A 21,453-nucleotide genomic window follows, 5' to 3' on the forward strand; every position below is an offset into this window, starting at 1 on the left:
AGCAATTTGAGGCACACGTTGAAAATAGGTGTTTAATTTCCAGTATGTCGAGTGCATGCAGTGGCGTGTAAACCAAATGGGAACACGAACACGCCTTACAAATGCTGTAATGCTTTGCAATTAACGTCAATTACAAAATGTCACAGGAGACTCCGCCCACAAAGTGCGAGTCAGGCATGCACACCACAATGACACTCTCTCACACACACACACACACACACACACACACACACACACACACACACACACACACACACACACACACACACACACACACACACACACACACACAAATTCTTTTATGTCTCATCAAAGATGAGTTCACCGTGGGTAGCCGACAATCCCCACACACAGAGCGGAGCGGAAATAAAAATGACAATGACTGGTGGGAGACATCTGGGGGCAAGACGCTGCCTTTTCATAAAAGGGAAAAAGTCCATTTCCAGTTAAAAGGAACAGTGACTGTGCGAGGAGGGAAAAAAAGTCTGTCTCGACAATTACATGAGCGGTGCAAAAGGCACTACGCCACTGCTGATAACCCATCGAATTCCATTAAAAAAAAGAAAAAAAGTCAGGCACTCCAAAAAGAGGACTCTAACCCAAGGAATTATCACAAAGGGACACACATGTTTGACAGAGTAAAAAGCCTCCGAGTCACACAAATTGGAGGGAAAGTAGAAAAGTTGACTCGAGTTTTTCGCAACGCCGTAAGGTCACAGTGGCGGCGCCACATTTGTAGAATCAGAGGCTCCTAATGGCCTCATGTCGGTTTCAAGGGGCCCATGCGCAAAAAGTTCCGCAGCACCTTTCAGGTTTAAGTTTTCTGCATAACCTCCTGAAACACAGATTCAGGAGGTTATGCAGCCAATAGCTTTGTTTCCATGATATTTTTAAAAATCTATACAAAGTACAATTGTGATTGGCAGGTGTTTCCACTGAACCTTGTTAAGCGCATAAGCCGTAATTCTCGTCAAATCTCGCGGCGTGAGAATTACGTTTGCTTTTGTTTTTGTTTATGTTTGTTGGCTGTCAACAATGGTTGTTAAATTTGTCTCTTTGATTACTTGTAAAAAAAATATTACGTCTCCTCCTCCGTCCAAACATAACACGTCATTTCAACTCGAAGTGAACTGGTCATGTGACCCCGTACGTCACGTCGGCTGACGTGTAAATGCGATAAAAAGTGTTTTGCGATATACCTGTAGCATACCTCTTTATCTATACGTGTGAAAAAAAAACACCTTATGAGAGCGACAAAACCTTTTAGCCATATTTGAGTGTTTTTTTTTTCAAGTTTAGGCGTTTCCATTACCAGTTTTTTATTGAGATATTTAGGTTTTGCACAATTCTAGAGGGAATGGAAACGCAGCTATTGACACACACACACACAGTTCTCTCTCCGCACACGTACACACCCTCTCTCATCCCTCACAGAAAGGGAAAATAATTTACAGAATACCTACAGCTGAAACAGCTCTATCCACAGATGCCAGAGGAAAAGAAACAACGGCCGCCTCCTTCACTCACTCGCCTCCACCCAACCCTCGATTTCAAAAGAGGGATCCGTCATGCACTTGTCCCGCGGCTAAGAGTCACGTCAGCGCCCACCTCTATCTCGACAAAATGATTCATTTTTCTATTACGGCGATGAGCGTGTGAAATGAGCTATATAATTAATAGCGTAGGTTTGTAAACAGCAGCCACACTCTGGGGAAAATGCTTTTTTTTTTTTTTTTTCAGCCTCTATTTCGTGGAGACAATATGTCCCTTGTTTTGCGAGCAAGTGCAGTTGGCTGACAACGTTTTTACATGGGCAATTTACAAAAAGTTAAAAACAACTGTGGAGAATGCAGGTGGAGGATGAGCTGTTAGAAGCAGAGGGAGGGAGTCGAAGTGATCGACCGGCAAGACGTGTGGCTAGAGAAAAGGAGTGTTTATCTACTTCTCCTTTAGTTTCAAAAGAATCTCGACTCCGTTTTGCGCAGTAAAGTCAAACAGAGCCGTTTGCTCCGGAAAACAACCATGACTTTGAAGCTAGTGTCGATTGCGGAACATGAGGGTGAATGAATGAATGGCTGCTCATACGGATGCACACGTGCACCCTACACACATCCGTCACCCCAACAGACACAAACTGTCGACCGCAACAGGCTCCCTTCAGAGTGACCATGTGATGCAATAAAGATGTGTGGCCATAAAGTGGGACACGCCTTCCGCTAAAAAAAAAAAAAAAAAAAAAGGTTAACGATTCAAAATTCACGCGTGAGTGTTTGAGTGTTTTGAACCCGCTGGCTTCATTCACAAAAGGCGAGTTTGCAGCTCTCAGGACTCTTTGAACACTTACGAAGAGTTCGGTGCGGCGCCGCGCGTCCTCCGTGGTGAGTCTCTCCCTCACTATCGCCTCCTGGAGGTTCTCCTGAGCCAAGGCGCGCTCCACTGACAGGATCCGGGACACTTCGGTGCGGGCCTGGGACTGTGCCTCAGCCTGGGCCGTGGCTGCCGCTCGGCCCTTCTCCGACTCCAGCCTGTTGACCATACAACAGAGGTTGATTTTAACACTTGAAAGTAGGTTCTCTTAGGTTCTCAAATTGCTGTTCCAACTGTTTTCACCTCAAAACAGTAAGATGAAATCAGATTTAACTTTGACATTAAGGACATATCTGATGTCCAGCTTTTGGGTATCGATTTCGGATTACTAGCGCCGCGTTCAGACTGCCAGAGTGACAGTGTGGACAGTCAGCCCTAAAAATCGGATTTGAGAAGGAATCTGATTTAAATCAGATTCGCCTGCAGTCTGAACGCAGCCAATGAGTTTAACAACTTGGCTAAATCATCGTAAGAGAGAAATCCTTCAGAGGCAGTGAAAGTGACATCAATTGTGGACTTTTAAATACATATTCCAGGCACTTTGGGTTGACTTTCTGCCAAGCAATATGAACAAATGATGTTTTTTTAATTGGACTAAACTTCCACCGTAGTTTTGAAAAAACACAGACAGGACACACATGATCTTGTGTTAGAGTCACCAGCACACATGCATTTGCTTTTTTTAAGCTCTTTGCAAACAAAGAAGTCTGCAAGTCCTTTCAATGAGTCTACTGAATCTTGGCTCTAAATGTTTGATGTTTGACAATTAACACCTGTCAGGCTTTGGACATACTGTAGTTTACATCACACGCCAATATAAAAACCCTCTGAGAGCAATTCCATGTTCAACATGAAGCGACGAAGGCGCCGGCACCATAAACAAGAAGCTCGAGAAGCGGCAAAGCACACATAGGTGGCTCATCTCACCGCAGACCGCCATTTGAACCCTGTCAGTGGGTTCTCATAGTTGCCTAGCAACGCTCTCCCAACTCAGCCGCGGTGCGCTTGATTGGAGAAGAGGAGGAACATCCCTGGAACACGGAGGGTCTTCCTGCCTCTTCGAGGAATCAAACGGTCGCGGCAAGGTAAAATAAACACGGGGCAGACAGAGAGATGAATTATTGCAGACTGAGCGGAGAAGACGGAGCCATCTTCAAAGAGAAAGTGTTTCAAAAATCCTGAGGGAGACAACCTGGTGTTCCTCCCGTCAGCTGGATGTTGTACTACTGCACGATTTGATAGACCGCCTACCTATGTATATGGCACAATATAGTCATTCTTCCATTAATATCAATTTTGAATTTGCAAAATAAAAACACAACATCCTGCGTGTATTTCTTCCTTTCAAGGGTGGCAAAGTTTTAATTTATTCGGGGACATTTGAGTTAAATGCATCATTAGGCGGCTGCTCTCCTCATTATGGTAATTTAGTTGCTGCACCCTGGTTGTCAAGACGAGGCTACGGTCATGGAAACAAACATCCACGTCTTCCTGGTAACCAGCACCGTGAGGTGGGATGAATTAACGCCTGGATATTGAGAAAAGCACAGCAAACCAATGCTTGACAAGAAGAAGAAGAATGTTGTATCTCTCCCTCGTTTTTCCTGAACCTCACCGTCACACCTCCACCAAATTCATCATTGGATTTGTAACTGCAAAGGCATTTTCCCCCACATTCTTCTGTGACACATTTAAAAAAAAAAAGTCATAAAAATTCAAGTAGCAGGGACTCATGACGGACACACTGCTTAACCGAGCACCAAAAAATTGCGCCTTTGGCGACGAGGCCCAGACAGGTAGCTCTAATAAAAATATGTCCGCGTTCGTAAGGCCGCCGTTTGCCCCGCAACACCGCTAAATGTCAGGGAGGGCGCCGGTGGGGGGGGGGGGGGGGGGGGGGACGGAGAGGGAAAAAAAGAAAAGAAAAGACGGAGAGGAAAGGAGGAGAGTAAGCGGTGGCGATATGACATGTTTGGCCCTGAGGAAGCGAAGCAGAGAGGGGAGCCGGGGCGGAGAGAGTGGGAGAGGGGGAGATGGAGGGAGACGGAGAGAGACCAGCCATGTCCAGTCTCACAGTCCACTGGGCTGCACACGTCAGCACACTCTATCCATCATCTGGCTCCCACTCGCGCACACACACAGCCGGGCAGGTAGGTAGAAACACACACACACAAGCACATATAGGAGCGCTTCCTAATGGCCTTTTACATTGGCCATTTACCTATAATCCATGGCTGCCTGCACTGCGACCGCAAGCTGGCTTACATTACTCAAGGAGCTTTAGCTGTTGCAGTGTCTGCTATGGCAGACAGTGGCAGTGGTGGAGGAGGTGGGAAAAACAATGGACAGTAGAGAAGAAGTTCCAGGATGGCAAATAGTTTAGCCTGTCACAATGGTGCCTAGGAAAATTGGTTATTTTTAAATTAGTGATATTGGTTTTCGATATATCGATGGTTAGCAATCCTTTTAAGAAAATATCGATATATATTCTTATTTTTGACCACAGCCGCAGCGAATATTGACCCCAAAAATATTGATTATCGTATCATAGTATTTGAAAAATATACCATCGCCCATCACTAGTTTAAACTGGGTGATTTATCCCCTTTTGCATAAGTGTATAAGTAATGCAGATGTCTAAAACTTGGCTCCGTCATTGAGCCACCCTCCTCCCCCATCATCCACATTATATTCCAATTGTGCGCGAGCAAATCTTTCAACGACATCCACGCGTCCCTCTGAACGCCCACGCGCCACGACACCGAGATTCCGGCGTGCAAAAGCTCCTCCTGTTTACCTGCCTCGCTTCAAAAACGGGGAAAACAAACATGACAGATGGTGCAGCGGAAAGGAGCCAGGCAAACTGGAAGCGCGCTCATAACAAGGTTTGTGCACCAAGTGGGATTTTCTGTGGGCCGGCTAAGGTCAACTTCATAAAGGAGGAAAAACACTAGCAAAAAAAATAATAATTATTTGCATTTCGCCTTCTACAAACTGCAAAACAGGAGGTAAAAACTCAGAGGTAAGCGGAGACGGAAAGAGAAGTGACAGGTCTGCTGAGTCTTTCCACTGACTTCCTCACAAGTGCTAAGCGAAGCAAAGACCGCTATCACTAGCTGGATGCTATCTGTCTGCTTCACCTCTATTGCTTTCCAGTCATTATTGGCCTGTCCCGGGGATATTGGACACATTTTTCATTCGACTGTAAAAGATTGGCACCGGGAAGGGGAAGGTGGAACTCCGAGGGGAAGGTAAGGGGGGGGTGGGGGGGGGGGTGCATAGCACCTACGATGGAGACAAAAGGTGTGAAGAAAAGCTAATGTCTTTGGGGAATGGGAGGAAGACTTTTGGCAGTGTACCGGATAGAAACGGAGGATAATCTTGGCCCAGTAACCTTTGTCTTGAAGGCTCAGTGGAAAAAGCTTAAAGAAAAAAAATAAATAAATAAAAATACAGTGGGCTGAGAAGACAGAGCCAATGAGGTATTGTTCATCTTAAAAGGAGCCTGCAAGTCCAGTTTCAAGTCAAAAAAGTGAGAATCAACTGTGAAAGGCAGCTGGATCGTTCAGATTTTTACTTTTTTACCTGCAATGGACGGCCCTTTCAGGTTCTTCAGAAAATAACCTATCAGCTTACATTAGAGAGAAAATGCCTACTATTGTTTTGGTCCCTAGAGACGCAGAAACCTGAACCCCAAGCGGGTTATCAGAACAACATTGCCATAAACTGGAGCAGGTCTCTGCCACTTCTCTCAGTTCTTCACCTCTGAATTCGTCCTCTTGTTGAAGGGCTGTTCACAGTATGGAACACGTGTTTGACTCCAGACTGCCTGCCAGGCTCGGTGCATTTTCACGGGCGAGCGTAGCAGTGCACATTCAGCCCAAGCACCTCGAAACAAAGGCATTTAAAGGCTCAATGCAATATTGATGCTAGGAATAATGTCGCTGAATGCTGGCGATTAATATTTCATGGGGCCGTGCACTCTTTCTCTCCCTCTACCCAACACACATACCGTTTGCTCACATAAACACCCACCCACACACATACACACAAAACTCGACCACGTGCACTGGGGGAGGGGGCTGGGGGAGAGCGCGGGGTTGAAATCAGGAGCTGTAAGGGAAACAAACAAAAGCAAAGTGGGAAAATTAATCCTCCACTAGACAAAATACACACTGCAGAGAAGCAGAGTAGCCAGTCTGCACTCTCTCTCTCCCTCTCTTTCTCTTCCTATAGTCATGTTTTCATGTTCTGACCATCAGCACATGTTGAGATCTTACTGATCTGCTTTTGTTGCATCACATAATATTAAAAGACAGGTCCCCTATTCAATACAAAGCTGCAACGGTTCGGGAGTCTACTGGTTAAAATTCAACGCCGCAATGATGTTGGAAATGAACCTAAAGCTGTATAAAAACACTCGCCGGCTGATCAGCTGTGTAAAGAGCAGCTCCGGCAACAGGAAAACGGGAGATTTGTTCTGAGGTCGATAACCATTAAATGAAAATTCCGTGCACTTCTTTTAAGCAGTTTTACTTACAGTTCGGTTGAGGGACGTTTTCACACTGAAATGTGAGTTTTTGTTGATTGGAGGCACAGCAGGGACACCAAAAGGTAAAAAGAGTCGACTAGAAGTTGCATCTGTTTTTGCAGGTGCGTTAAGAACGAGGTCATCTTTCAGAAAACATGCAAATATGTGCAAAAAGGAGGGGCGACGTTCACAGAGCACTGCCCGAGGTGAAACATGTAAAAAGGTCTAATGGAAATAATGCAATGTATATGGGGAAAAACTAATCTGGACTAACAACATTTTTGAATGGTTTTTCTGACCATGAGATAAATCATGGTCAGATAAATCTCACAAACTGTGCTGCTCAGGACAAAGACTCAAAGATAACCTTGTTATTTTGTGTCAGTTCTGCTGCCTCCATTATACCTTTTGGAATTATTTTTTTTCTTCTTCTTCTTCTTCCTTACACCACGGTGCACACTGCATTGCCACATGGCTCCAAGGGTATGGCAGTAAAAAAAATTTTATTGGTGTCACAGCGAGCGATAGCAAGGGCAGTCGTAGGCTGCATGGTTTTTATTACCGGCATCATTCTTAATATCATTATCCTTGTTAACATTATCATTATCCTCCATCATTTTTGAACTAGGGAGTGCTGTAAAGTTGCTGGGTGAGCTTTAATTTATTTAATTTTTTTTGGGGGGGTTAGTCGTCAAAGATGAGAATAAAACTGAAAACCCCCAGTGTGGAAAAATGATTGTAATGAAAGACTTTGCAAGGCTGCTGATTCAGATGTCTGTTTTTCAAGGATTTCCCCAGATACAATCCTGGCAGGAAGAAAGAAAGAAAAAACCAGACTGAAATCGCAGCAAACTTTTTTTTGCTTCATAACAAACTTCTCCACTTTCTAACTTGGTGGAAATGAGGGGCAGGTTTTTTGTGTGTGCATCACTGTACGCATTTCAAGGGAACGAGGAAAGAAAAAAAAGATGGGACAAAATGAAATGAAGAAAAAAAATACCTTCAGGCTATTTTGTCTGTGTCTGTGACTTAGGAGAAATAAAGAATTTACCAGGCAGGAGAAGAAGGTCAGCCTTTTCTCGCTCAACATTCTGACACAATTTCAAATTCGAATCAGCTGAAACACAGAGCACAAGTTCCACACAGACAACCTTTGAGGGCTGGATACTGCACAAACATGCAAAAGAGGCAGAACATAGGAAGAGAAAATGGAACGAGATGAAACTCACAACTATAGGTGCGGCAGTTGAGGGATCGTGGACAAGTGGGAAACTCGGGATTATTAAAGCCAGGCAGGAAAACCGAGAAAAGAGGAGAAGAGGAAGTGGATCGAATGGTGACTCAGGGCGAGAGAGGCTGCAGGAAGATGTGAGTTCTCTCCCTGGCCACTTCCTCCTCCTCCTCTCATCCTTTTCTCCCAGCGGTTCTGCTCCGATGCCTCGCAGAGAAGCGGCGGAGGCAAATCTGCTCCCTGCAGCCACAGCTCGCTACAAATGAGTTTAGGCTGCACCCAAATGAACTCCTCGCAGAGCTCTTACTTGACTCTGGCCAGAGAGCGGACGGGGAAGGAAAAAAAAAACAAAGCAGTGCAAAGCCATCCAGGTCTCTGGAGTTCAAGTGTGGTGCTGAGGCCAAAGTCGAGAGAAAGTGCCTCAAAACTCCCTCGATGCGTTTGTTCTTGTTCTACACGGCAGCACTGACTCGTATAGAATGGAGGAGTCGTCACATCATAACAGTGAATTAAATACATCTGAAAGATCAAACGTTTTGTGTTACGGGGGTCTGAAGTCTTGTAACAAAAGATATTTTTTGCCAGTTATGTTTGTTTTTCTGCCATTCGACTTATCTTTGCTTTGCCATCTTTGAGAAAACGTTTCATTATTACATGAGGTGGGATGTTGGTTTGCTTTATGCAGAAATTTCATAAAGAGACAAAGAAAAATAGCAACAGTTATGCTTGAACATGACCTTGACATTTCACTAGAAGTCTGTGTGTGTGTGTGCGTGTGTGTGTGTGTGTGTGTGTGTGTGTGTGTGTGTGATAGTGGTGACCTGGGGCTTCACATTTTCCTTCTATTTCCCTGTCTTCACGCTGTGCAGCAGTTTCACTGCAGGGTTCTACAACTAGCGAGGCCCTGTGTGATCTTGTTATCTGAGCTCTGACACACACACACACACACACACACACACACACACACACACACACACACACACACACACACACACACACACACACACACACACACGGGGGGGGGCACAAAGCTTATGATAGTTTCATACCACAGCAAAGCCTGAAATCACCAGGCTGTCTTTGTTCTAAACAGTTCATAAGAAATGTATTAATCATTTACGCTCACTTTACTTGACTGTGCTCACAAATGGTGAACTACAATTGTGGCTTGATTAGAATTTCACAGTCGTCTTTGAATGGAAATGGTCTGATTTTCTTTCAGGGATTAAAGGTAAAAAAACACAAATTTGTTCACGAACTACAACTCAACAGAAAATTTCAAATGCAAGGGGAGTAGGTGACTTGAAAATGTTCACGTCGACAACGTGGCTCATTTTGTTTTCATTGCCAAATATGTTTGGTTTTGCTGCGGTGCACTTGAGCAACACTCCACGTTTGTTTGCTCCCATTGTAGACGGAGAGGAAAGAAGAGGAGAGCCTTTCTGGAAGGAGTGTGTTTCTTCATCAGGCAAGGCTAATGCATCACCCACTCAACAGCCAGGAAATTACCTCAGGATAGTGCCCTTCTTTCCCAGACATGATTAATTGATCCGGAGCGAACAAGAGGGGAAGAAGAAACAGATAGCGAGGGTTAGGGGGAAAAAAGAAAAGAAAGTGCAGATATGCTTCGGAAGAGAGGTAGATTGGGAAAGGCGGAGGGGAAGCGGAAAGTCTCGGATGTGACCTTTTTGACTATTAATGAAAAGGAAAAGTGGTCACACCTGAAAGGAGGGAGTGAAGCCACATTCGATTCATCAAAGTCCAAACGAGAGTATTTCACTTTAGCCTCAACCAAGAGGAAATGGAGGCAAATTGCCCACTCACAAAAGAAGACATGGCAGGTAAACAACAAAACATGATTTTGCATCTAAAAACAAAAAAAATGTGAGCTCTGTGTGTGTGTGTGTGTGTGTGTGTGTGTGTGTGTGTGCTTATGCGCGTCTAACCAGGCTTGTAGCTCCTCCTCTGCCTTGGCCCTGTCCTTCTCCAAGTCTTTGCACAGCTCCTCGGTGATCCGCTTCCTCAGGCCCTCTTCATCAACTGGGAACAATAAGATACGGCAGAATGAGACTTGGGGGAGAAAGAGTGGAAGATTTAGCACACAGCTGTTGTTTGCGGACAGGCATTTTGTGTCTGCCGGGATACAAATAAATAGAGGCACACGGCCTAAAGGGTAAAAAAAAAAAAAAAAAAGAAGGAAAAAGAAAAGGTGTCAGAGAAAAAAAAACGAGCACAGGCGTACAACACTGGGCATTATTAACAGCTGAGGTGAAACATGACTCATTTTTAATGCAGTAAGTTGGAAGGCCTGTGTGAGGTTGTTGTTTTTTTGCCAGATAACGCAACACAGAAACCAAAAAAAGAAAAAAAAACTGAGTGCGAGGAGATTGTAAAAGGAATCACAGGGCAGTATCTCATCTGCATATGAGCGACACACACACACACACACACACACACACACACACACACACACACACACACACACACACACACACACACACACACACACACACACACACACACACACGATGCCATGTCTCTGCACAGGGCCCAATATCCTGGCAGGTAATTAAGCATGAAAGTAAAGACGCCACCCCGGAAACGTGCTCGGAAGACAGAAGTGCCATGCGGCGCTGCTGCAACGCTGCGGCGATGCGAGGGGGAGTGTCCGAGTGTGTCGGGATTACACTCCTCCACCTCCCCCGCTTTGCACGCTGTGCTAGTCGGAGCACATAATCCCCATTGTCTCAATGTATTATTAACTGGTACCTGCTAATGCATGCAGCGGGCCAGCCAGCCCGTGCAAACCCAGTATCACTAGCCTAGCTGCGGCTAAATCTTTGGTCCCTCAGCTCGTCGTCGTCGTCGTGCTGCAGCAGTCAAACAGAACCAGTGGCCAGTCTGGAATTAGAATTCAAAGTCTGAGGAGGGAAACACGAAATGTTAGATCTCCCTGCGACGGTCGAGATGATCTGGACGAATGGCCGAATGAATATCTCAAGATATCCCGTCTGATATACTTGAATGGCTTCCAGTACCACCACCACCATCAGTTATAAATAAATAATTTTTAAAAATCCAGCTCATTAACTGGCCTCATCATCCACTTTCTTCACACTCTCGTCCCCTTTCAACCCTCTCAGCGTCTCTGTCACACCCACGGCTGCCAATTTACTTTTCAGTGACACTTCTGCGCTACGCTACTGTACAGTTAACTAATTCTCTCCTCCAGTTTTTTTTCTCCCCCACCTCTGCAGCCTTTTCTTCTCTCTGACAAAAACGGCAGAGGGAACAAATAAAGTGCAGCTGTGACGTTCCCACCTCGAAGCAGGAACAGCGGAGGGGGACGCAGGCGGTGATTGGCAGGCGACACCTTTGCGCTTCCAAGTGTCACCTCGCAGACAGAGGCGGCTGTCAAGCCGACGTCCAGAGAAAAGAACGAAAATCCATCTCGTCCGACAGCTATGAAAGCAACCGCCGCTTGGACGCAGAAGTGTAATTACAACTCTTTAAGAAAGGCAACCTCCCAGGGCGCATTCGGGAATGCCGACTGACAAGGTGTGAAGCCACATTGCAAAAAGTTGGACACTCAAAATGATGTGTGACAAGTTATCATTTGGCTAATTATCAGGAGCTCCACTATGACTCACTTCTGTCTATCTGTTTGATGTTCAAATGCATTTTTTTTAAATCCACTCCAGCTTTTTTCATTTTGCTGGAGCAGGATTTTTTTCTTGGCGTCCTTGACGCGTTACTCTGGTCTTAAAACCCCAAATGTTGCTGTTTGGCCTTCCCAAACCTGGTGCGGTTTTATTCACCCATACAAAAATATATTTCGGAACTGCTTGCAGAACACAAAAATCACGCTGTTAAAAAAAGATTACAGCAAAACAGATGTCACGTTGTCCAATCACAAGTAAAACTTGCCTACCAGATGAAGCAGCGCAACCAAGTGTATATTATATGACATGAAGAACTTTCTAACTTTATTATCATATTCACGGGGGGGGGGGAGGGGGTGGGAATAAATGACTTTACTGATACTTTTTCGAGTATGTTTACGCCTGACTGGCCCTGATGGGTCGCCAACGCAGAATACTAACCAGCTATAAAAAAGATGCACAAAAACATTATATTTAAATGGCAGTGAAAGTCAGAGGTCATGTTCAGCAGCGCAATCATCCCTTCAGGTTACGTTTCTCCAGCAAAATGCCCTTTAAAGTATCTCACATTCACAATTAAAAAAAACACGTATAAAATTCAGCGGCGAGAAAATAGAGAGCAAAAACTCTAAAAAGCCCTGAGAGTTCAGTTGAGCCTTGGGAGCTCCTCATATCGCCGCATCCTCTCAGGGCCTGCAGAGGGAGGATTCAGATATCTCGCGGGCCTGCAGGGGTCAGCCGGAGAACAGGTTGTGATATGATAAACGCTGTCTGGGGTCCTTGAGGGAGGCTGGCCTGGGTCAGAGACAATTCCAAATCGACAGAGCCCGTGTCAATCCCGGGTAGGACATGTAAATGTTAAAAAGATTAAAAACTCATCATCTTTAGAGACACGCCGCCGCCGCCGCCGCCACCACCGTCCGCCCGCCCGCCCACAACTCCATTTCCGCCAAACACTAGACCCCCGTAGTAAAGCCCGGAAAGGGAGGGGAGGGGGCGGAAGACGAGCTATTGGGGGGGCGGAGATAATAGACGAAGGCAAATTGCATTTCTCGTCAGCAGTTTCATTAACCTCGGGACCCACGTGGACGTCTTAATCTGTAACATTACCACTTCCTCACGATTCCTCGCCGGCTCTCTGCCGAGTCACGGCGCACCTCCGGCTCCATTTGAAATCAGGAGAGCCAGAGAAGAAAAACAGCCACATGCTTGAGCAATCTTCAACAGGCAAGTGCCACTGTTCTTTTCATTTGTTCAAAATCCAAACGCCTCCCTTTTGAATCGATCAGAAGCCTCAGCCCACATTTGCGGAGCATTAAAAGCCAAATTTCAAGTGGAGACCAGTAAATCTCACATGCCCGCGTGAGAGCCACACGTCTCCTAGAGAGCCACATGTTCTCCAGTTTCTTCTCGCATTTTCTCCTCCACCTGGGAGACATCTTTAAGCAAACTATTAGTCCGACACAGCGTGTGGGCCGCGGCTCATGAATATTTATGACGAGGTGGGGAGGGCGCCGGAAGCTCAACCTTGACCGTGGTGTAATCAGCGCGCACACACACACACACACACACACACACACACACACACACACACACACACACACACACACACACACACACACACACACACACACACACACACACACACACACACACACACTATCCCAGACCTTGATATCAGAGGCGGCGTACCTACTGAGAGCCTCACTCGATACCCGACTCTCGCGGACACACATAATCAATGCTGGCCCTCATTAAGGTCACAGCCTTTCAGGATTGGCTTGAACTTTGCAACTTTTTAACTAGGTACACATTTGCATTCATCTCACCATGCTTATTTTGAGTTTGGGGATCGCCAGGACGTGGCTTGATCAGTTCAATTTTTAATACCGCAATTGTGCTAAAATAAGCTTGTTGAAAAATACAGGGGAATGGGCTCCTTCTGTGATCTGTGATTGCAATAGCCGAAAGTTCCCAGACTTTATGAGAGACAGTATTTCCACTTATTCTGCAAAACTGGCAAACAAACACTTTGCTAGCATATCTGTCTTAAATAGAGCTTAATTGGTTATTTACACAACAGACCAAACAAATACATATTCTCATTAAGAAATGCAATTCGATACGCTCATTTAATTGCAGCCGTTGTTGTTGTTTTGTTTTGTTTTTTCATCCAACGTCGCAGAGGTGTTTGATTATGGCTTGGATTAATGAAGCAGCACTAAGACCACAGAGTGTAACTCAACGCCGCAGTTGGTGTTACGCTGTATGCATAAGCCCCACTGACTGCCGCTCCAGTAGGACGGAAGAAAAAATACCACACAACGAGCGCTGACGGCTCAACACAACCGATTCCAGCCATTGTACAACCGCACTGACAAACAGGCAAGTGGCTGAAGCAATGTTCAGCGTCATACCAAGCTCAGGACACACACACACCGTTTCCCTTAACGAGGCCTGCTGGTTTGTTGTGTGCGACTGCGGAGGTGTCGTTTTAATCACTGGAGTCAGTGTGGCGTGGCATAAGTTGGGCCTACTTTAATTACCTCGCTGATTGAGCCCAGTCAAGGTTGGGGGGAGCTCGCCCACACCCCTGAACGCCACCCTTCATGGAGGAGTCGGCACCCACGCCCTGTTTTGTGCTTCCTAATGAACAGGTAACATTCAAATGTCCTCTGCCAAATCAGTCAAGTGATAAAAGTCTGAAAAGACAATAAGACCAAAAGAACGGCACGCACACACATAGGCAGACACTTGCTATCAGCTCTAGTGGAAACTTAAAAGTGTGGTCACACTCCACTGGTGGTGGAGAACAACTTGAGAAACTGTCGAAAACGTCTCGTGAGAAGAGAGGAGTCGTGGAAAGACAAATGTAAAGATTTTTTCCTTCTGAGGGTTGAAGACTTGAGTTTAAAAAGAGGGAGTCTCGAGATTGCAACACAAAATTCTAAGGTGTGGATCCTCAAAGGGCGCGCAGCGGTAAAATGCGGCGCGTTTTGCGGCTGCAATCTGCGCCACAGATGCAGGGATCCACAAAGGCTTTTGCGCTAATGACACGTAGGCGCAAACACTCCCGCAAATGCGGCACCTGAAACAGGTGCGAATGTTGCGGTTTGCGCCAAAGGTTGTTCGTGAGTGCGTGTGTTTGACAGTGAAACTCTGCTAGGATAAACGCGCTCCTGTGCGTGCCTGGCATTACGGTGCCTCCTCCGTCTTACCAAGACTCCTGCCATAATGGAAAGAAAGTCAAGACGCAAGATGCGTTAGTCATTATATAAGCAAATAATCTGCCTCTACCTGCGCCTCGGCGCATTTTCCCGCCCATTTTCACGTTTGCGTCCCCTCTGTGGATCGGAATCACCATTTTTGGCGCCGTTTACACGGATTTTCTGCCGCAAAAGCCGGGCAATGGCTTTGTGGATCTGGCCCTAAGTGTTTTTTAGCGGCAGACACCTTTACAAATTTAATTGATTAAAAAAAACCGCTTCGAAAACATTTCTTCCAATTGTATTGATTTTTTTTTCCCCCACAGCCATCTCCTACCTTAAAAGAAAGGCAATAAAGTTGGTGTGTAAACATCCAATTACAAATACAAAGATAGCAATTAATAAACCTGTCGATGCTAGGTTCTACTCCACTCATTTTTTGGAACTTTCAAAAACCGCAAAAGAGAAAGATGTCGAACTTGAGCTGCATGGCAACAGAGGCAGAAGGAGGGGCCACTAATTACAGCACCAATTTATTAGAATCATTACAACAAAGAATCATTTTCATTAACAGTCAGTGACTGGCACTGAATCATAGTATTGCAGAGGCCCCTTTTTTTTGTTAAGAACACTAATTACAAACTGCAACGGAAAGTTTAAGACAAAAAAGCTTCACGTGGTTCAAGGCACAAACACCCACACAATAAACATAATTAAAATCTGATGCAGCGGGACTTAAAATAAATCCTTGGACAGTTCAGCTGCTCGTTACCTTTGGCTTCTAATTAAATGTGCACTAAAGAAATCACGCAAACTTTTCACAACAAAATGAGCCGTTGCCAGGGAAAAATTAATTCCTTCAGTCATAAAAATAGGCCATTTATAAACAAGCGGTTCCTATTTAAAATAGTCATGACACCGTTTGTCAGTTTGGCCTTTCAAAAAATGACAACTGCACAACCTAACAAGCTTTAATGTCAATATTATCAAAATGACAGAACTGAGTAATAAAGTGCTTTTTTTCTAGTTGGAAAAAGTCTTATAATTCGGTGGAGAAACAGTTTATTTTTAAAAGAGGAACAATTATACACTAAATATAGATGTATGTTCCAAAAAAAATGTTTTTGTTTCATGGTGGGATGCAAATTATCGATTAATTCATCAATCGTTAGTTGATTGACCTTATCGATCGATTGACAAGGAATTGATAAGCGGCGATTTCTCCTGAGAACCTAAATTTCACAATGAAAAATGTGTAAGGAACACACACATTATTTAACACTTAAATAATGTTGAGGGTCCAATGTGACCCATTTTTACATTAGAGAACAGTAAAAAATACCCTAAACATTTCTCCTCTAACGTTAAGTTGACTTTTGATGGGTCACATTTCAACTTTTTATTTTTTTATTGTTTGACAGTAACTTGTTCTATGTATACTATGACCCTCACCGTATCTACAGGTGAATTGCTCTTTCCTGCCACTATACTGTTATGATATGAACTACCCATGTAAAAAATGTTCAATTAATTACAAATAATTTAATTTAATTGAATCAATTAAACTCTCAATCGACAATTAATCAATAATCCATTCATTGTTAACATCCCTAGTTGATGGCAATGGGGTTTTGCTCCAAAGCCAAAAGCTCTTTTATGTTGCCATTGACACTCACAAAGGTCTCACAAACTTATTTCAACACAACTCACCTGGCGGTGCAACAGGAGGTGGCGGTGCTGGCATCGGCTCCGGCTCTATTACTGGCTCGTTGACAGGAGCAGGGGATTCTGGTTCTGATGGGGGCTGAGGAGGAGGTGCAACTGGTTCACAAGGAGAATTAAACTCAGGCAGGGGAGGTGCAGAAAACTGCTCAGCGGGCTGAGAGGCCAAAGCGTCCCCTGGAGGAGGAGCGGCTGCTGGCAGCAGGGCATCGAAAGCAGGGGGAGAGTCGAGGGGTTTTGATTCAGGGAGGGGTGCAGCAATGGGGGGCTCAATTTCAAGAGGAGGTGGCGACAGGATGGGTGGAGGCACAGCTGGAGGAGCGATGGGTTCAATCACATGTGGGGTGGTGATGGGTTCGATTAATGGAGGAGGAGGAGGTTGATTTAGGGTTGAGGAAGATGATTCGATGATTAGGGAAGGTGGGGGAGGAGCAAGAGGGCTGGTTGGTCCTACCTCGGCTGGCGCAGAGCAGGGAGGAGCAGGAGCAGCAGGGGGAGCAGGGGAAACAGGTGGGGGCAAAATTACCGACTCAGGAGCGGCGGCAAGATCAGGAGGAGCAGGTGCCACAGCAGGCTCAGAAGCAGATGCGGGGGCGCTAACAACAGCAGCAGCCGGGGGCAACACGGAGGGGAGCACCATGTCGATGACGGTGGGAGCCGCTACCTGTTCTGCAGGGGGCTGCGGAGGAGCAGCCTCACTCGGCGTGGCCTGTGAGGCTGGTGGTGGTGGAGGAGAAGCAGGAGGAGGGGCAAGGGTGGGGGTCACGGATTCGACAAGAGGGGGAGGTGGCATGGAGGTGATGGGGTCGAAGGGAGGGGCCACCGGCCGCAGGAAAGGAGTGGGGAGTGTGGGCACCACGGAGGGAGGTGGAGGTGGAGTTGGTGCTGGAGCTGGTGCTGGAGCTGGTGCTTGAGCTGGTGCTGGAGCTGGAGCTGGAGCTGGAGCTGGTGCTGGTGCTGGTGCTGCAGCTGGCGCTGCAGCTATTGCAGGTTTGGAAGGAGTCGCCTGTTCCCTCATGCGGTTGATAACGTTCTCAGAGAGCTGTGGAGAATTGTGGAACACACAACAACAGTTTCAGTTAAAAATGCTCGGGCAAAAATTTCTAATCAGCTGTAAACAATACATAAAGTAAGGTTAACGTATAATGAATAAACAGCTGTGTGTAGTTGTTTTCAGATGTCTTTAAATGTGTGGCATTGCACAGGTTGAACTGATAGAACTGCACAGGCAAGACACTTTAGAACTGTGTGATACAGGGGAAGGTAAAGCAAGGGGAAAAGAAGGGTTAAATAGAAACACATGACTGTAAGGAAATAATGACATGAAGTGCTCCAACTGTCATAAAAGTAATTAAAAAATAACGGGAAAGTTTTCTTTCTAAAGATAAAGAATATCTACAGCCAATAAAAACAAAGCAACAACTTGAGAAACGTCATTCTTGCCGCCGGCGGTGCACGAGGCCAGTGACGTCAGCGTCAACATTCCCACACAAGGGCATCCAAAAGTTTGCTCTGATCATTTCAATGGCCACTGCATTGGATCAAAATCACTTAAGTCACATCATGTGAAGCAGCTCCTGACTTGTGTGCAAAAACAGGGGATGTGACAGAATGAATGAAAGGTTTGCTGCTAATGTCACAACTTGGCTAACTTGTAGAGGCGCTTTCTCGTTAGAGCTTTAGCGCTGTCTACTTGGCATTTACGTTATGGGTTTGTTTGTTTTTTCTATTTGTTTTTCTATCGTCCAAGTGACGTCACTCCGCTAAATTGACGGAGCATCGCGCTAGAGGCAGAATAGCGTTCTTTGGGTGAATGTTACTCGGGTTGTTTGGAACTGTCACTCACCCTGATGCCCTTCACCACCGTGATGTTTTCATTCTCGTCCGACTCGAAGGAGACACGGCGGGTACTGTTGTTGGCTCCCATTGTCACTCCTGCCCGTCACTGATGTGCATGTGCAACAACACAGCGATCGAGTGTTTTACACGGACGCTGAATAATCTCTCTCCGAACAAACACGGATGACAGGGGCCCACACGTAAACGCTCCCGTGCGTCCTCCTCACTTCCTTAGCATGACGCAACGGAAGACCTGGCGTGGTGATTGGACACAAGTTCTCCTCCGTCTGTGCATCGCTGAGTTTGATTGGCCCTGCGAGTTTGTCGCTTCCCGTTGTGAGGACGCGTTTTTAATTCATTCTCACCAACAAAACTTGACCCAGTTGGTCTTTCGGACTACAATATTAAGAATAAAATGTTTAATAATTACTTATTTTAAGACAAGGCGTGTTAATTTTGGCACTGTGTTACAGTTTGGACGCCAACAACTGTCAAGCATCAGTAGCTTTGTGTCTCTGCTTAGCTACTGTTAAACTACCAAGCTCCCTCCCAGTAATGACGTTGACATCAGTTTTAGGCATAAAGACAAACATTTCTAACTGTTAAATGTCACATGACACGACAATGAATGACATCAATCATTCTTTCAGTGTGGGAGATGATACAGGAGCAACCTAATTCAGCACCACAGGTGTAGACAGTTCCTGGAACCAAAAGTGGCCTCCTCAGGTGCAGGACAATTAAATATTGGTGAAAAGAGAGAAGTAAAGCTGTGTGCGAAACAAGCAATCGTGTGGACTTATCAACCCTCGTCAACAACACACATTCCATCATCAGCAGGGCACTTTGTTAAGTATTCAAAGAAATTGCCACTTTGAAGAGCGAAAAGTTTGACTGTAAAAGTGTAAAGAAAACCATTTCTACCCATCATAACGTTGATTTCTGTTTTGTTTTTTTGTTTTTTTAATATGTGATACCAATTCCATTTCAGAAACTCAGCCTCACAGGACATAACGCTGCAGCCTGAAATTTGATATGCCCTGCGGAGATGGGGATATTATAAGCAATGGCAGTTCATAAGACTCACGCTCTAAACTTGATATATTATACACACAAACACACAGTAACCCAATACAGTTTTCTGTAATGTTTTTTTCTGCTGGTATTTGTTTTTTCTGCATGGTGTAAGTTTGCGATTCTGGGCAACCATAAATCAATCGAAACCATTTTAAGGATTTATTGGTATTGTGTTTGCTGAAATGATGTTAGGGCATATCCAGAGGACATGTATTCATTTTTTTTCTACACAATATAAACCTTTATGAAAGCTCCTTCTAGAAAAGCCAATGTGTCGTAGATAGACACTTTGCAGTTTCTGTTGGTGTTGTATCATATGAAGTAAATGTTAAAATATGTACAGTCACCTAAAACTTGACCTTTTATGCTAAATTACAGTATATTTAAAAGTGTACATTTAGGGACATCAGGCATAAATGACCGAGTGCGACCATATAAAAGTCAAATGATGTGAACCAGTGTTTAGTCTTCAATGTCATTTCCAGTATGTTTTTGCTTGAATTGGTTCATGTAGTTATGTTAACCAGTTGATTCTAACCATGCAATATGACATTCCAATAAGGAGGATGGGTGTACAGAGACGCAACACTGGAGAGGCCCAACACAAGTGCAAAAAGTCCTGAAAAGTTTTTGACATTATCTCTCACGGTGCTGTGCTTTGACTGTGAAATGTGTTTCAATTTGGCATCCCTAAGTCTTTATCTTACTTCTATCTTCCTTTATTTCTGCAACCTTGCTGCGTGACATTGTACTGTAGCTGATGCATTAGGCTTAAGACATGAAAAATGTGCTTTGTTTGATCCAATTCCAAGATAATGTACAACCACCACAAGGCAAGCACAACAGATGCAAATCTGTAGCTGTTTCTACTCAAATATCATTTCATGGGAGAAAATGTCATGCAATGGGAGTCACTGTTGCACGGCACTCTATGTGCATGTTTATCAGTGTTGTTGAAAGAAAAGTTTAATCACAACTCTGACCTCTTCCTATACCTCTTTTGCAATGAGTGACAAAGCTATGGTCATACTTAAATACTGACTCAACAGTTAATTAGTTTTTTTTTCATATCAGAATAAATTCCTCAATTCAAATGTGTTAATTAACATTTTTAAGAGGCTTATAGCACCTGCTTAAATGCAGGCTTTTGCTGAGAGTGCTGCTCTTATCTTGAACCATACCGTCTGTATCTCATCAGTTTATGGCAACACACTGTAATTGTGCTACTTGGGGGAAAAAAGTGAAAAAAAATAATTCTTCCAGTGTGCTGAAGTTTCCTCCTACAGCACTCACTGTCCTTCCCAAACATTAGATGAAGGACATATTGAGATGCAGAATTTGCATTTAGATCTATACATTAACAGATCACAGAGTCATGTCCTACAAAGACCTTATTGCCCTTGTGTGTAATCCACACACAGGTCAGCCAGCCTGAGCAATCACTTAGCGTCTTCACACATAGGCACACAGTGAGCTGAAAGAAATAACCTTGATGCTGAGTTATTGGAGAAGAAGCCCTGTAGATTAGCTGGACTGATGAGACACAGGCTACAGGGAAAGTGATAAGAACTTCAAAATTAAACTTGGACCTGGCAAGCAAGAAGCCGTCAAAAAGAAAACTGGTGGCTCCAGCATGACATGGTGATTGTTTCTTTTTCTTTTTGCTCCCCTTCCTTCATTTTCTTCTTGGATGAGACACAAAGATCAGCAACAATGTTATCTCGTCAGCCCACCACCCTATCAATCAGGGCTAAGGCTGGTGGGAATCGACTCCCTCTGCTCCGAAATCAATGCCCGCTTCCATTCTTATTGGTACAG

General features: G+C 44.9%; 1 protein-coding gene across 6 annotated transcripts in view; it reads right to left on the minus strand.

The window, feature by feature from the left end:
• The window catches only part of chchd3a (coiled-coil-helix-coiled-coil-helix domain containing 3a), a 56,059-nt gene extending 37,251 nt beyond the window's left edge, over positions 1 to 18,808 (minus strand). The window contains exons 1-5 of one of the 6 annotated variants that reach the window (XM_076030193.1): positions 18,566 to 18,807; positions 17,246 to 17,761; positions 16,708 to 16,801; positions 10,076 to 10,169; positions 2,345 to 2,525 (exon numbers count right to left, since the gene is read on the minus strand). In XM_076030193.1, coding sequence (XP_075886308.1) covers positions 2,345 to 2,525; positions 10,076 to 10,169; positions 16,708 to 16,801; positions 17,246 to 17,761; positions 18,566 to 18,646 — 966 coding nt within the window. In that variant the 5' untranslated portion in view covers positions 18,647 to 18,807. Of the gene's footprint in view, positions 1 to 2,344; positions 2,526 to 10,075; positions 10,170 to 16,707; positions 17,762 to 18,565 lie in introns of all 6 variants that reach the window. The other 5 variants (XM_076030192.1, XM_076030194.1, XM_076030195.1 and 2 more) reach the window with 5 other exon arrangements.
• Positions 18,809 to 21,453: the final 2,645 nt, after the last annotated feature.

The sequence above is a fragment of the Nelusetta ayraudi genome, unplaced genomic scaffold (assembly GCF_046127955.1).
Source record: "Nelusetta ayraudi isolate G7.1 ecotype Tasmania unplaced genomic scaffold, CSIRO-AGI_Nayr_v1 ptg000027l, whole genome shotgun sequence".
NCBI classification, from domain to species: Eukaryota; Metazoa; Chordata; class Actinopteri; order Tetraodontiformes; family Monacanthidae; genus Nelusetta; species Nelusetta ayraudi.